This window comes from Nannospalax galili, unplaced genomic scaffold (assembly GCF_000622305.1).
Source record: "Nannospalax galili isolate Female #2095 unplaced genomic scaffold, S.galili_v1.0 scaffold125, whole genome shotgun sequence".
NCBI classification, from domain to species: domain Eukaryota; kingdom Metazoa; phylum Chordata; class Mammalia; order Rodentia; family Spalacidae; genus Nannospalax; species Nannospalax galili.
The window spans coordinates 1,332,903-1,348,680 of record NW_008354705.1 but is presented as its reverse complement, the minus strand read 5'-3'; the positions used below and the strand labels follow the sequence as shown (position 1 = coordinate 1,348,680).

Below are 15,778 nucleotides of genomic sequence, written 5' to 3'. Positions count from 1 at the left end.
GGCAGGCGGATCTTTGTGAGTTCAAGGCCAGCCTGGTCTACATAGTGAGTTCCAGGACAGCTGGGGCTACAGGGAGACCCTGTCTCAAAAAGACCAAAAAAAAAAATTTCTCCTTGTCCAAACAGATCTGGCCTTTGGCCTAGGCTTCTGAGAAGCAGTTATAACATACCTGATAGGAGTATGTGTTAAGGAGCATGTACTATTAGAACTGAGGAGGGGCCGGCTACATCCTGGTGTAAGGGAAACCCACATTAGAAAGATCATTCAGGTAGACCTGGGGAAATGGCCCAGAGGGCAAAAAGCTTGCTGTGTAAGCATAAGGATCTGTCACTGTCTCCTGTAACCCAAGTGTTGGGGAGAACAAGACAGGCAGATCCTGCTGGCCAGCCAGTCAGTCTAGCCGAAACAGTGGGCTCCAGGTTCAGTGAGAGACCCTGTCTCAAAAAATAATGTGGAAAGCAATAAAGGAAGACACCCAACATGAACTCTGGCATTCACACATGCACATATAGGCAAGCTACTTACATGTATACATACATACACACATAAAATGAGAGGGAGGGAGGGAGGGGAGAGAGGGAGGGGAGGGAGGAAGGGAGAAAGATCAGTCATGTGATTTAGAATGGGCGCACTGGGTCACACAGTGTTAGAGGACCTAGAGTCAAAGATAAATAACATAGACAATCAACCAACCAAACATGCTTTATAATGAAGCCCCTATAAAAACTCGGTACAAGGCTCAGCTTCCTGGTCAGCAGCACTCCATGTGAAATGTCAGAGTGGCTGGAGGGGTAAGGTCCATGAGTCCATGGAGAGAACGAAGTCATCTCCCATATTTGGAACTGTCCCAGAATCTACCCTGTTCTTTGGCTGATTTTAACTACATCTTTTCCCTGTAATAAATCATAACTCTGATAGCTTTGAGTGAGTTCTATGAGCCCTTCTAAAGCAAATCACTGACCCTTCTTGAACTCTGTTGGTGTCAGAAGTGAGGGCCATCTTGGTGACTATGCCCACTAACGTTATAGCTGGCCCTAAAAGCTTCACATTTAGTAAGAGACAGAATTTTGAAGACTATTGTAACAAGGAAAAGAAGGAAGTGGAGATAACATTAGTGTCCATCTTTACCACTAGCCAGTAAATAGTCATTATAGTTACAGCAGCTCATCTACATGCCTACCCTCAAATAAAAAGTAAGAAATTCACATTAAAAACCTCTCAAAAATCAACCACTACCAATTCAAGAAGGAAAAAGGAAGTGAGTAAACAAATACAGCTTGGGGTGATGGCTGGTAGAAAGAAAAGTTTGGAAAGAAATACAGCCTGAAATACTCAGAGGAAGTTTTCTAGAGAAAACTTCCAAAACATCTTTCCAAACACATTAGTGAGATGGATCCTAGTCCAGATCCTTTATGTCTAACGTTGGCGCTATAGAGCAAAAACCATGTGGCATCCCCACACAAACACAGGCATGCATAGTCAGTATAAAATCACCTGAAGCTAAAAAGCAACAGTATGAAATACGGGTTAAAGGCCCTCATATAATCACCACCAGTCCTTGAAGCAATGTGGGCAATCGCTTCTGGCTAGAAATCTCCTTTAGGAGATACAGGCTACCCATTTCTAACGCCATACGTACCAGAGTAGCAAGGTCCTCGGGCCACTACTGTTACCTCTTTCTGGTGCTTACAAGCAGCCCTTCTGAGAAAACACTCATTTTGGTAAGTGTCCCCATTTGATCCGCAGACGGGAATGTAATTTGTATGGCACTGCAAAAATAAATAAAATAAACTCTCAGGACTAGACATGAACAGTAATGGTTTACTTCACATTCACAAATGCAATACCATAGCATTATGGGTTGTCCTTTAATTTGGTTTGAAGAAAAAAAAAAGACTTTTGTCTCTGCTTCCTACTGCTTCTTAACATTCATAATGAAAATAATCAATTATTCTTAAAAAGGAGACTGGAAATCCCTATGTAAGCTACTTTATTTGTGTGTTATAAGAAAACTCATAGAAATATGAGGAAATTCTTGACACTGTTTGTGAAGAGCTACTTAGGTGATGTCACTTTAATTATCAAAATTCATTTATTCAATACTTCTAGTAGGAAAGTCCCAAGGGAAATATTAGAGAATACACAAAGAAATACACTATGAGCTCTGTTCTTAGAGACTATAATTTTGTTAAAACAGGAAAAAATATATTGCAAAACTAAATCATGTTCCAATCAATAGGATAGACAGTACGATAAACATCTGATATCTAGTACTGTGAGCCGAGGTATACATAGAAAACTTCCTCAGAGAAAGTGGGGTGTGAACTGAGCACTGAAGGATGAATAAGAATGAGGAACGTGAGGATAAAAGCAGTGACAGCCGTTTGAAAAATGACACTGGACCTACATGCTTAAAAACATAAAACTTCAGGTCCAGTGTGGCACATGTGACCTTTAATCCCAACACTCAGGAGGTAGAAGCTGTGAGTTCAAGACCAGCTGGGGCTACTGGGAAACCCGCTCTAAAAAAAAAAAAAAAAAAAAAAAAAACTTTAAAGCTTCCACAGATCAAAAATCACATAGACTGGCTGGAGAGATGGCTCAGTGGGTTAAGAGCACTCACTGCTCTTGCAAGTGCCATAAGTTTGGTTCCCATCAGGCAGTTCACAACTGCCTATAACTCCAGTTCCAGGGGCTCTGAGCCCCCTCTTTGCACGTATGCACAAACCCACATAAGCACACATGCATATATATATAATTAAAAGTAAAATAAATAACTCTTAAGAAATAACAATAAGGGCTGGAGAGATGGCTCAGCAGTTAAGAGCACTGACTGCTCTTGCAGAGGACCTGGGTTTGATTCTCAGCACCCACATAGCAGCTAACAACTGTCTGTAACTCCAGTTCCAGGGGATTCAACACCCTCTTCTGACCTCCACAAGCACTGCAGGACAGGGTTACACTTACATACATGTAGGCAATACACTCATACACATAAAATAAAAATAAAAAATAAAATATTAAAAAACAAATAACATAAATAACTTAAGTTTTAAAGTCTGAGGAAAGAGTTACAACACGATGCAAGCTGTTATCATTAGACAAAAAGGAATAATACAGCCGGGCATGGTGGCACACATCTTTTATCCCAGCACTTGGGAGGCAGAGGCAGGCGGATCTCTATGAGTTCAAGGCCAGCCTGGTCTACATAGTGAGTTCCAGGACAGCTGAGGCTACAGGGAGACAAAAAAAAAAAAAAAAAGAGGGATCATACATATTTTTAAAAAACAGGCCAAAGACAAAGCATTGTAGAAAAAGTATAAGCAGTCAATTAAAGTATAAAAAAGCAATTAACCATCATTCACAATCAGTATTGTACATGGAAAATGAGAATCTCGAGTGGCAGGGGTCCTTAAGATAGGGTCTTACTGTGTAGTCCAGGCTAGCCTGGAACTCTCCCCCACCTTCACCTCCCCAGTGCTGGGATTACAGGCGTGTGTCACCATGCACAGCTTGCCCTTTTATTTTTTTTTAACATTTTATTTATTATTTTATTTTATGTGTATGCATGTATTGCCTGCATGTAGGTAAGTGCACCCATGGAGGACAGAAGAGACTGTCGGATCCCCTGGAACTGAAGTTACAGACAGTTGTTAGCTGCCATGTGGATGCTGGGATTTGAACCTGAGTCTTCTACAAGAAGACCCCTCTCCAGCCCCCACAGCTTGTCCTTTTAAAAACATATTACCTGGCCAGGCGTGGTGGTGCACGCCTTTAATCCCAGCACTCTGAGGCAGAGGCAGGTGGATCTCTGTGAGTTCAAGGCCAGCCTGGTCTACATAGTGAGTTCCAGGACAGCTGGGGCTATAGGGAGACCCTGTCTCAAAAAGGCCAAAAAAAAAAAAACACACACATATTATCTATCCATGAAACTGAATGCAAAATTTTTAAATACTATAAAACAGAGCAAGAAAATGCTGTATTTATATTCTAATTTAGAAAAATATGCTTTTTTTTTTGTCTTTTTGAGACAGGGTCTCTCTCTAGCCCCAGCTGGCCAGTAACTCACATATAAATCAGGTTGGCCTTGAACTCACAAATATTCCTCCTACCTCTGCCTCCCAAGTGCTAGGATTAAAGGTGTGCACCTGCATAAATTCTAAAAAAACTGCCAATAAACTTTTCATAGTATCTGCCCTTTATTTTTATATAAATTCTAGAAATTTCAATAAACCTTTTATATTATTTCTTTAATTTTTTTATATTTCTCAATTTTCTTCAATGAACAAGATTTGCTTTTACTATTTCCCTACTTTTAGAAAGTAGCCAGACTTACTTTAGGAAGAACAAATCTGGCATATTCCCAAAGGCCAAACACTGGTAAAGCAATCTCTAACTAATAAAATATTTTATAATCAAGTAGATTTTACTATATATTCAATATGAGTCAAGTCTTACATAAATGTTTATTAAAATTAAAATTTTTGTCTAGAGTTTAAAATTCAAACTTCATCATAAGTAGGTGTAAGCATCTGAGTACTATATTATCTTCTAACATTATCATTCTCAAGCAAGGAAATTCTGAAAGATATCATTAATAACCTTTTCTTTTCCTTTATATTAAAATTATACACTATATTCATTTCTTTAATCATGTTTATATAGGTTACATTATCAACAAATTTCATTTAAAGATGATGCAGAAATGGAATAGAAATTATTGGCTATTAATAGAGAATATAAAGTCTGATAAGACTGAGAATCATGTTTATGAAACAGTATCTATCTAGTAAGCACAGGCTGCAGTTTTAAATGTCCTACTGAGTTAAAATATTTTATATATTATTTTTATTTTGTGTGTATGAGTGTATTGCCTGCATGTGTGTAAGTGCACCCGTGCTGCACAGTGCCCACGGAGGTCAGAAGAGAGTGCTGGATTCTCCTGGAATTGGAATTATGGACAACTGTCAGCCACCATGTGGGTGCTGGGAATCAAACCCGAGTCCTCTGGAAGAACAGCCAGTGCTTAACCACTGAGCCATCTCCCCAGCCCCCCTACTGGTCAGTGAACCAAGTAAAGCAGGCTGACCTCCCCAGGGGGATAGGTATGATCCAATTTGTTGAGAAACTGAATAGAAAAGAAAGAGGAAGGAAAGTTTTTCTCTGCTTGACTAAGCTGGGACACTGGCCTTCAGATCTCTAGTTTCAGACAGGGACTTACAGCACTAGATTTCCTGGTCTTTAGCATGCAGATAACAGGTAGAGCCTCTGTAATCCAATAAGCCAGCTCTCTGTAATTCTCTTCTTCCAGCTCTTCCTCACACACTCGTGGGTATGTATGTATATATGTATGTATCTGTGTATCGATGGATCCTATTGAGTCTTTGCCTCTGGAAACCTCTAATACAAACATCTGCTAAGAGGACACGGAAGCTAGCAGAACAGAGGCTGATAAACACAGGAGGATAGATAGCCAGGGGAACTCTAGATAGAACAAGAAAGAAAGAAAATGGGGGGAAAAGTCAAGGACACTAAGTTTTAAGGGAAAGGTACAATATTAATATTTTTCTTTATACAAAATTAGTAAGTACAGCTTTGTTTATATGATAGCAATAGATTTTATTAGCAGACTAACAAAATTTGTAGGCATTGTATATCATATACAATTCTCCTATTTCCTGTTAAAATGAAGTTAAACCAAGGTCCAGAAAGCTTGTAGTGGCATGGAAAGCATGCTGACTTATAAGCAGTCTTTTAAATGAGCCGAATGGCATTGCTAATGTTTACGTAGCAGAGAGATGTCTAGTGGACATATCGAGTCATTGCTTTTAAGGTGACAATAACTTGGGTTTAATGAATCTATACTCTTACAGAAAGGCAGATGGTCAAAGAAGTCTTCATCAAGCCCTCAAGGAGTTTGTCCCTACAAGGCAAAGAGATCATCTTCACATCTTCGCATCTTTAGCATCTGGCCTGGGACACAGCACACAGAAGCATGGATAGGTGCTATGTACTGATCTGGGTTCTAACTTCCTTTTCCTGTTTTACCATAGGTAAGAACACAAAGGACACAAGACAGATTATGGGGAGATTTTTTTCAGCTGTTCAACCATGTTGAAAAAGGCCACTTCTTTATAATCTTAAAGAATTTCAAGAACTTGCAAAGAACAAAGGAAAGCAGAACCACAGACAAAGACAAATCTAATATAAAATTTTAAAATGAGGGCTGGGCTGCAGAGATGGCTCAGTGGTTATGAGCTGCTCTTGCGGAGTACCTGGGTTCAAGTCCCAGCACCTACAAGATGACTAACAGCCATTCCTATCTCCAGTTCCACGGGACCCGATACCCTCTTCTGGCCTCCACAAGCATTGTATGCACATGATGCACTTACATACATGCAGGCAAAACATTCATACACATAAAATAAAAATAAATCAAAAGTGTATATATGTCAAAAATAATATGAAAGTGAAAGATACAATTGTTATCTGCCAATTAAAACTAAGTAATTTGTGGGGGATGCAGCCCACGAGTAGAGTGCTTATCCAGCATACATTATAGGTCTGGGTTCAACACCCAGCAACACAAAAATGAATAAATAATTTCTGGTTGGCTATCATGTTACTAGCCATCTCTAAGTAAATACTGCTAAGTGATTTATGTGCTTACCAAGGAAACTAAACCACATATATGTTTATACACTTGAAATATTTCTAGAAAAAATATAAATAATAACATCTTGCCTCTGAAAAGAGCAGTTTATAATCTGAGTGTATGGGAGACATTTTATTCATTATGTATCTGTTTACATTGCCTAAATTGTTTACTGTGGGCATACATTAGTTTAGTCTTTTCAAAAACACTTAAGAACAGCAGGTTTTTGTGAGGGATTTTATGCATTAAAATTCTCAGCATCTTAAGTATTCAAATATTGTATATGTATACACATTCACATACATGCATCCTTACAAATTAAACAAAGGTAAAAAGAAAGGCAGGTCCAGTCTGTAATCCCAGCACTTGGAAGGGGGAGGCAGAAGGATCAGAGGTTCAAGGTCATCCTCAACTGCATAGCAAATTCAAGGTTAGCCTGGACTACATGAGACCCAGTCTCAAAAAAAAAAAAAAAAAAAAAAAAACTCCGAAAAAGCATTATGAAATATGGTGAATAATACGTGGTGGCAGCAAATATTCATTTTATCTAATAATGAAATGCAAATAAATTTCTCTGTCTTTCATATTTACAAAATTTAAACAGACCAATAAAATCCACTACCAAGAAGCTGAAGAAAACAAGCAGTATGATAAACTGCTATTGGCTGGTTTTGCATACAAGTATCCCATTGGCCCGACAATTCCACACCAAGGATTTTAACCTATGGAAATACTTAGAACAGCTAGAGTAGAGAACAGCCAGGTTTTCCTCATCCTACATCTCTGTGGGGGGGAGGGGAAATATTTCTGACCTGAGGAGGACAGAATGGAAGGGAAGAGGAGAAAGGAAAGTCAGAAGGGAGATCCAGATGCTGTGTAGGAACTCAGAACTAACTTCTGGCTGGCCCTGAACCCACACAGGAGGGGCAGATGCCAAGTTCCTCCCACCAGGGCTGAAAAAAATGAACTAACATTTCAAACTAAGGGTAGAATCTGCAATTTTCATTGTTTAACCGCCTCAAAAATAACAACAATCTTCAAACAAACAACAGAATTGAGACACTAAATCATATTTACTATGTGTAGAGGAAATTCAAAAGGACTTAAGACATAGGAAAACACAAATGAAAAGCTGAATGTTTTTTCTAACATGAGGAGAGAAATTTTAAGGCAGCCATAAAATCTAAGCTCAAGGAAAGCATGTTTGTAATGAATGAAAAGATAGGAAATCCTTGCTGGTGGGATAGAGAGCAACTACATAGTCTAGAAATAAAAAAAAATCTTGAAATTAAAACTCACTGGATAGTAAGAATGTAGAGAACAGAGATGGGCTCAATACTTAAATTCTCTACTCCTCTTAAGGAAAATAAACAAGATGACTTATAGTTTACAAAGAAGTTTCACATGCAAGCCCTCTTTCCCACTATGATTCATATTACATTTTGAGAATATGAAATGTACCTTCTCTGTTTAGAAGGAACATTCATGAGGAAATAATTTTCTGAGAACACTAGGTTAATGGAAACAAGAACTCTACTATGCCTTTATCCTGGTTTCTGAACCCATTCCTCTCAAAATTCAAAATGGCAGGCTCATTCAGAACAAGAAGTGAGAAAGTCTAGCTCCATCTTTATTTCACCTCCAGTTCTGAATCAGGGATCATCTTATGAGAAACACTCTGAAGCCACATTACAATCTAATCACAGCACACTAGCACATAGGAACTGCCAGATGCTTCAGTTTTTCAGGCAATAAAATCACAACTAAAACTGTGAAGGAACAGCAGCATGCCCACTTCTGGTTTGAGGTTCAGCCTCTTAATTTCTTCCAAGCTCATCTCTAAGCCTGACTTTCCCTGAGGCTCCACGTAGGTTCTAAGGCCTTGAGGCAGCGTGCAAGAATGGAAGAAAAAAGCCAGGCAAAGAAAGGGAAAACATGCCAAGCTGTTAAATAAGAGGCTCCACCGAAACCTGGACCCGTTTCCCTACTTTTGCAATCACTTTGATGTTTCTTTAATATTTTCCCAAAGCATGTTCACGTCTATTATGGTCAGTCTGTCTTCTTTAATTTCTGGAAAGAAACATGGAAAGTACAAATCACAGGGCTTCATCTGACAAGAAAGAACTAGTGGGCTGTGAGTCAAACCTCCTTAAGGGGTTCAAGGTGTTATAAAGCCTTTTAATTTGAAGAATGTAGGACTGTAAAATTGGAAAAAAAAAATTAAAATAAGTTTAATTTTCTCACCTGAAATTGGCAGGCGCATTTCAAACCATCTCCATCTTCTTTGCAGACGCCTCCATATTTACAGGACGATTCATCACACACTCTGACATCAGACTCTCTCACATTTAATTCTGCAAGAGAGGAAAACATTGTTTCATGTTTGTATACATGTACAATATATACAGAGAAATAAAAGAGCAAATGTATAGGGTATCCCATTCACCCATGAATGCTAATAAGACAATATACAAAAAAGCAAGTTCTAAGTCCTGGATAGCTTAGTGGTACCTGCTGTACAACCATGAGGACCCTGCTGTACAACCATGAGGACCAGAGCTTGGGTCCTAGCACCAATGTAACAAGTTGGGTATCTTATTACCCCTGTAACCTCAGCACCAAGGGGCACAGAGACAATAGGATCTCTGGGACATGCTGGCTTCCAGCCTGAGAAAGCTGTGACCCCCCCACCCCCAACCCCCAACCCAGAGATCAGGAAAAACCTTCAAAGGAACAAGTGGAGAGTGATAGAGGAGGTCACCCAACGCCATCTTCTGGACTCTAGATTAGTACACAGGCACAGACATATGTGCATGCTCTCACACAGACACAAATAATATTAAAAAAAAAAAAAAAAAAAAAAAAGTTCTTGGGCCAGGAGCTATGAAGCATGACTTTATTCCCAGCACTCAGGAAGCAGAGGCAGATAGATCATTGTGAAATTGAAGCCAGCCTAGGATGTTCTGCATAATGAGTTCCAGGCCAGCTGGGGGGGTACATAGTGAGACTCTGTCTCAAAACAAAAAGGAAAAAAAAAGTTCTTATAGGTCCCAAAATGTTCAATATACCCCAAGAGACTCTTATATTGGTATCCCTAAAAGGAACCACCCCAAAAGAAACTCAAAATGTCAAAATTTAACATAATTTCTAAATATAATCTATGGAATTTTTCTATTTGGGCCTGCCAAACACTTAAGATACTCTTATTATTGTCTTGATATTTTAGATTCTTTCTTTGGTAAGCAACTTTTAAGGATAAATTTTAGACAATCAGCATTCATTCTAGACAGATAAATAATTTTACTTATAAGGAATCATAAAATTAACCTGCATTTCATACAAAAGGTAGCTATGGAACATTTATATACACAAAAATTAAAGAGATTCCAGATCATTCTCCACTTAAAACTTTCAAATGGCTAATCTGATTCTACACCACAGAGTCAATCAATGATTTGGTTCCTGCTCTAAGATTGCCAGTCCTGAGCTAGATGAACCGTATTAAACGTCTCAGAAACCAAGTAAGTTGCTTCAAGGCTAGCGCTACTACGTCAGGTCAGCCAGTCATGTAGAACTGGGTGAGAATCATGACAATGTAATTTTCCTATCTTGCCACTGGGAATGGAAGCCACAACAAATGCACTTACACAAACAGCAAACAAATGTCTGACTTTAAGTGTGCATCTGGTTGTACAGAGGCCTAAGCAAACCTCAGGCTGCCTGCAGTTCAGCAGCTGAGGAGCTGTGGGGTGACCACAAGTACTCTTATCTACATCATGATAAAGCAGGTCCTGGCAAACAGATCCACGTCCCCAGAGATCCACTGTCCCTGCATATTTTCTATTCCTAGTTTTCAAAGCAGCTCATGGACTGAGTCAAGGAGACTCAATGTCCAGTGACATTCACACTAGTGACATCTCACTGGCCTCTCTGCCGCTGCTGCTCTCACTGATATGCAAGGGTGTGTCAGGTATGCTGCATCTAAGGGCTGGCAATCAAGAAACTGACAGTCAACAGTACTTACATGAGTCATCATTCTGAACCACCAAGCACTGCATCAGGATAAGAACAGTCTATGTAACTATGGGTTACACAATTACTTTTTTGTTTTCTTAAATAGGTCTCAAGTGCACAGAATTATATTACTCTAAAGTTCAAGAATTTGCACTAAAAAGACAACCAATACAGCTGTTTTACTGTTCTGTTCTACAAACTATTCCACCTACAGAAGATAGTTTTATTCCTTCAGCTGGGGCTGTGAGGGTCTTAGATGCTTGGCTTTCTTCTCCCAATGTTTGCTTGCCCCTCCCCTTCCCCGTTGACCATATACTTAGCTCTTGAGACTCAATCTTTGATATGGGGATTGATGGATTGATTGATTGATTCTTATATGAGTATTTATAGGTCCAGTTCCAAATACTATCAAAAATACAGCTTTAGACCCAAAGAAGAGATCCTGTTGTCTATAGTTAGAGTGGCCATCATACACACATAAAGATGAAAGCCACAGGCTCAAAGGAGCAGAGCACAAAGATAGGAGACAAGAATCATGGGATCACCACACCACTGTGGGTCCATGCCTCCAGATTGTTATGCTTCCAGAAAATACACAAATGAATACATTTTAAAAAATTAAGCCCTCACCCTGTTAGCCACTGTTGACCAGGTCACCAACATAATAGTCCCATGCAAACTTATATAGACAGGTATTTCCAAACAAAAGGTTTCTATCCTCTTGCTACATCATACATTTACGAGTTTGTCAAGAGCACCTTAACTTCCTAGGGCTCTGCCTGAGTTCAAATACACTCCAGAAGGGCTCTACTCTGAGATTCTTTTCTGAATGTTCTTTTCAAACACTGCACAGTACCAGGCATGAAGAGGGCCCTCTGCTACCTGTTAGTGATGATGATCATTACACACCTGCCTTCTTGAACCCAAAATGGAAATTCCACAAAATGGATGAGCCATTACTAAGGCCCTCAAAACCCAATTCTCCACACAGAAATACTGTACACAAAGCAACACTCAGAAGAGTGGCTCAAAACAAAAATATTTTGCTCTGGTTGCAAATCTGCCCATGATCTATTTCTCAGAATGTAAAACCTGTCTCAAATTTCATTAGCATTTCAAATGTGGAAAACAATGCACGTGAGGGAAAAAGAACCCTGCTTCTTGGGGACCTCAAGAGCTGCTAGAATTTCCAATTTTGGGCACTACTGACTAGAGGTTCAGGCTGCAGTTCAAAACAGGACTAGCAGCCCTCCAGAATGATCTGGCTTTTCTACCTCCCTCCCAGCAAACAGTTCTTTTTAGCTAAAATTAAGGAGAACCAAAACGGAGGAAACTCTATAAGATATGACCACAGAACTCAGGGCATCTAAATCTGGGCTATTCATTTGAGACAGATGATTGCTGCTGGGCTGGCTAGCCTGGGCATTGGCAGAGTGCTGAGTGACATCCCTGGCCTCTAGTCACTAGGTTCCAGTAGGATCACCCCAGCTCTGACAAGCAAAACGTCTTCAGGCTTTACCAAATGCCCCCAGGAGAGCCAAGAGCACTCCCAATGACACTGAATGAACGAAATCAATGGCTTGACATTGATTCTTCTTGAGCAGCATGATGTCATCTACAAACGCTGAGCGGGAAGCATAGCTGTCCTGGGACACATGTGGCCTATGGGTCGCAGGTGGACACACCTACAACACAACCACTATAAGGAAAATGACTCAAAAGAGCAGCAACCTGCAAGATCGTAGCATGTTCCCACAGCCATTTTCCATTTCAGCGGTGGGGCCTCCAAACTATGCCAAGCTAAGGTTCAGAGAAGAGGCCCCAGATGTAATAATGCCTTGACTTCCAGGGTAGGTGTCTTCCTTGGCCTTTAGAGAACCAGGCTTTTCTTCAAGGTCAACAAAATCTCTTATTCTAAAGATCTGAGAGCTTTTCCTTAAGTCTTCCATCTTTGTTTGGTTTTTTTCATTTATTTATTGGGAGTGGGGGTGTATACTACAGTGCACATGTGGAGTCAAGGGGACAACCTTCCTGAGTCTACCATGTGGGTTCTGAGGATGGAACTCAGGTCATCAGTCTTGGCAACAAGCACCTGTACCTGTTGAGCCAGCTCACTGGCCCTCCAACTCTTTTCTGGATCTTTCTATAGCAGACGGTACTCCTGAACCACCCCCTGCCCCATCTAGTCCAATAATCTTTATTACCCTCCCACTCTGACCACTTCTCACTTGATCACTCCTTTTCCTTCATCTACTGTCTAGTCCACAACCATAATGTTCTTAGACTGTCTCCAGCTTAACCAACTGTTCAGATTAATCACAGGATGCAGTTCTCCTAGGCCATCAGACCAAGGACCATGGCACAAGGAGCCCTCAAGCCTACATCCTCACAAGGCACATTCAAGCTCCCATGGATGCCAGGAGCACTTCAGCTCCCACCAGGGGGTGCTGTTCTCCTGCTTCCATGTCACCCAGCTGAGTTACGTCCCCTTCATGTGTGTCATTACGTGGCGTTGACATTTCATAGGAGTGAAAATAAATTGTGCTTATGACAGCTAAACTGAGAATTTTAAAAGGTGAATTATTTTAAAGACAAATGCATTCACATTTACAATTCTGCATCCACAAGTCTCTAAGTTCCTTTTCAAAAGAATGAAAAATAGAATTCGTATCAATACATTATGAATGTGCTTTATTCGAGGAAACTGCTTTCAGAGAAAAATTCTGTGCCTGTTTTCAAAATATCATTTAATAAATGTTTTTAGATTAAAATGCTAAATGCATTTATGAATCCTTTTTGTGATTCCTCACCTAAAATAACTCAACAAATAAAATATCAGAATCCTACTGACTATAACAGGGTTCCAAACCACATACAAAAATGTTCTGTCTTTTTGGTTGTCTACCGGGTCATCCTGTCTCCATCTTTCCCTGGCAGCATTCACCATAATACTGGTAACTTCAAATCCTGCATGACTTTCCCAATCTTACTAAAACCAAGTTCACTTGTTTTCACTGCCTATCTCCAGTCTTAGAGCAATGCTAGGGAGAACCCTACACAAGGCTCCATGAGGTCTCATTAACATAGAAACCTTTCGTTCATCTCTGGTTGATTCCTGACTGAGCCCTCACAAGGCATGTTCAAAGAAAAAAATTCAGTGGTTTTATAGTCATTATCTATATGTTATTAGTATTCGGAGAAAACATCTTTTTTCACAAAAGCATACCAAGCCACGCTGGGGATGGAACTCAGGTCATCAAGCTTGGCAGCAAGCGCCTTTACCTGTTGAGCCATTTCACTGGCCCTCCAACTCTTTTCTGGATCTTTCTATAGCAGATGGTACTCCTGAACCACTCCCTGACCCATCTAGTCCAATAACCTTTATTATCCTCCCACAGGCTAATAGGCCTGTGTTCGTCCCAAAATATTATTCCTGAATACGTGCCCAGCTGCCCACTAGGCAACCCCATGTCCTCTAGCCTGAAAACTTAAAATATTTAGAAGTCAAACATTTACAATATTCCCTACCTAGAGTGGTGGGTAGAGCCAGGGAATGTTATATAGCAATTTAAAGATTCAATATTAAATAATATGAAAATATTACATAATGACTATATGAATGTAAAAATGAAAAAAAGAGGGGCTGGAGAGATGGCTCAGTGGTTAAGAGCACTGACTGCTCTTGCAGAGGACTCGGGTTCGATTCCCAGCACCCACATGGCAGCTACAAACGGTCCTTAACTCCAGTTCCAAGGGGAATCCAATGCCCTCTTCTGACTTCCGTGGCATTGCTCAACACAGGTGCACGCACAAACCTACATGCAATGCACTCATACACATAAAATAAAAATAATAAATAAAATATATTTTTTAAAAATGAGAAAGATCATAAAACTATATACAGTCATTTTTAAAACACATACAGGAAAATATAGTCAGGAAAAATTTTTAAATAATAACTAATAGCAACTGTTTTCCACCATAGGCAATTTTTTCTCTTTTCAGGTTTCTATGTTGGTTATTATTTAATGAGAGAGGTAACTTCAAATCAAACAAGACGCAGTTTGCTACATAATGGGAAAAGTGTGAATTCGAGGGTCAATAATAAGGGCAGAGTCCCGTGTCAGGCCCTTTTCGAACATTACCTTGGTGTTGCAATGACTCAATGAGATATGTTCAAAGCAGCAGTGCCCAGAACAAGCAGGCACAGAGCACAACGAAGACTCACTTTCCCTCCCCAGACATGACCAACTCCCAACCCATGTGATGACGGAAAAAATCAACAAGTAATGGTTAACTTCCAGGCCAGCAAATCAGAAGAATTAGAAATTAAATTTTCTTCAACTTGTTTGCTAAATTAGCTATATTATAGTATTTATCTTCTACAATAAAGAGGTGATGAAGAAAATAAACTTAATATTTCATGATGCAAAAGCAGTCTACATTGGTATTAAAATGCATTAAGAGAGAGATGACTAAAACTTCTCTAAGCTATATTTAACCAAAAGAAATTTCACATATGCTGCACAATTATCTGTATCCGATATTTTTTATCCATTCTGCATGCTACTGCCAAACTACCTTTGTTAAACAACACTTTGATCCTGTCAATCCTCCACCCCCACACCTGCATCTCTCTCCGCTGCCTACTTCAATTCTAAATGGCTGTTTGCGGATGCTCCAGGCAAGGTGACAAGGAGGACACTGTAGGGAGGACACGGCAGGGAGGACTGGCAGGGAGGACTGCAGGATCAGATGGGAGCAAGCAGACCTGGCTCCCAGGCTCAGTAGCAGAAACCCCCAGTCCTGGCCAAGGATCCTGAACAGCAATCCTCTCTCTCATTTCTGATCTTGAGGGTACTGACAGTAGCTTGGCAAACTTGTGTGCTCTCCTCTCACAGATTCATAAAGTGAATCTATTATTGTGCTTATTAAAAATAATGATGACAAATCTCGACATTTCCTGACATGGTACATTCTTTTTTTTTTTTAAAGGCAGGTTTTTGGTTTGGGTTTGGGTTTTGTTTGTAATGCACAGCATGCAAGTTGGAAGGTTAGTTCAATGGTAGAGGGGTTAGCATGCACAAGGCCCTGGTTTCAAATCCCCAG

At 39.9% G+C, this 15,778-nt stretch overlaps 1 protein-coding gene across 1 annotated transcript in view; it reads right to left on the bottom strand.

Moving 5' to 3' along the window:
• The window catches only part of Tmeff1 (transmembrane protein with EGF like and two follistatin like domains 1), an 81,976-nt gene that overhangs the window by 52,808 nt on the left and 13,390 nt on the right, over positions 1-15,778 (bottom strand). The window contains exons 2-3 of the mRNA XM_008851904.2: positions 8,900-9,009; positions 1,640-1,769 (exon numbers count right to left, since the gene is read on the bottom strand). Of these exons, the coding sequence (XP_008850126.1) occupies positions 1,640-1,769; positions 8,900-9,009 (240 nt within the window). The remainder of the gene's footprint in view (positions 1-1,639; positions 1,770-8,899; positions 9,010-15,778) is intronic.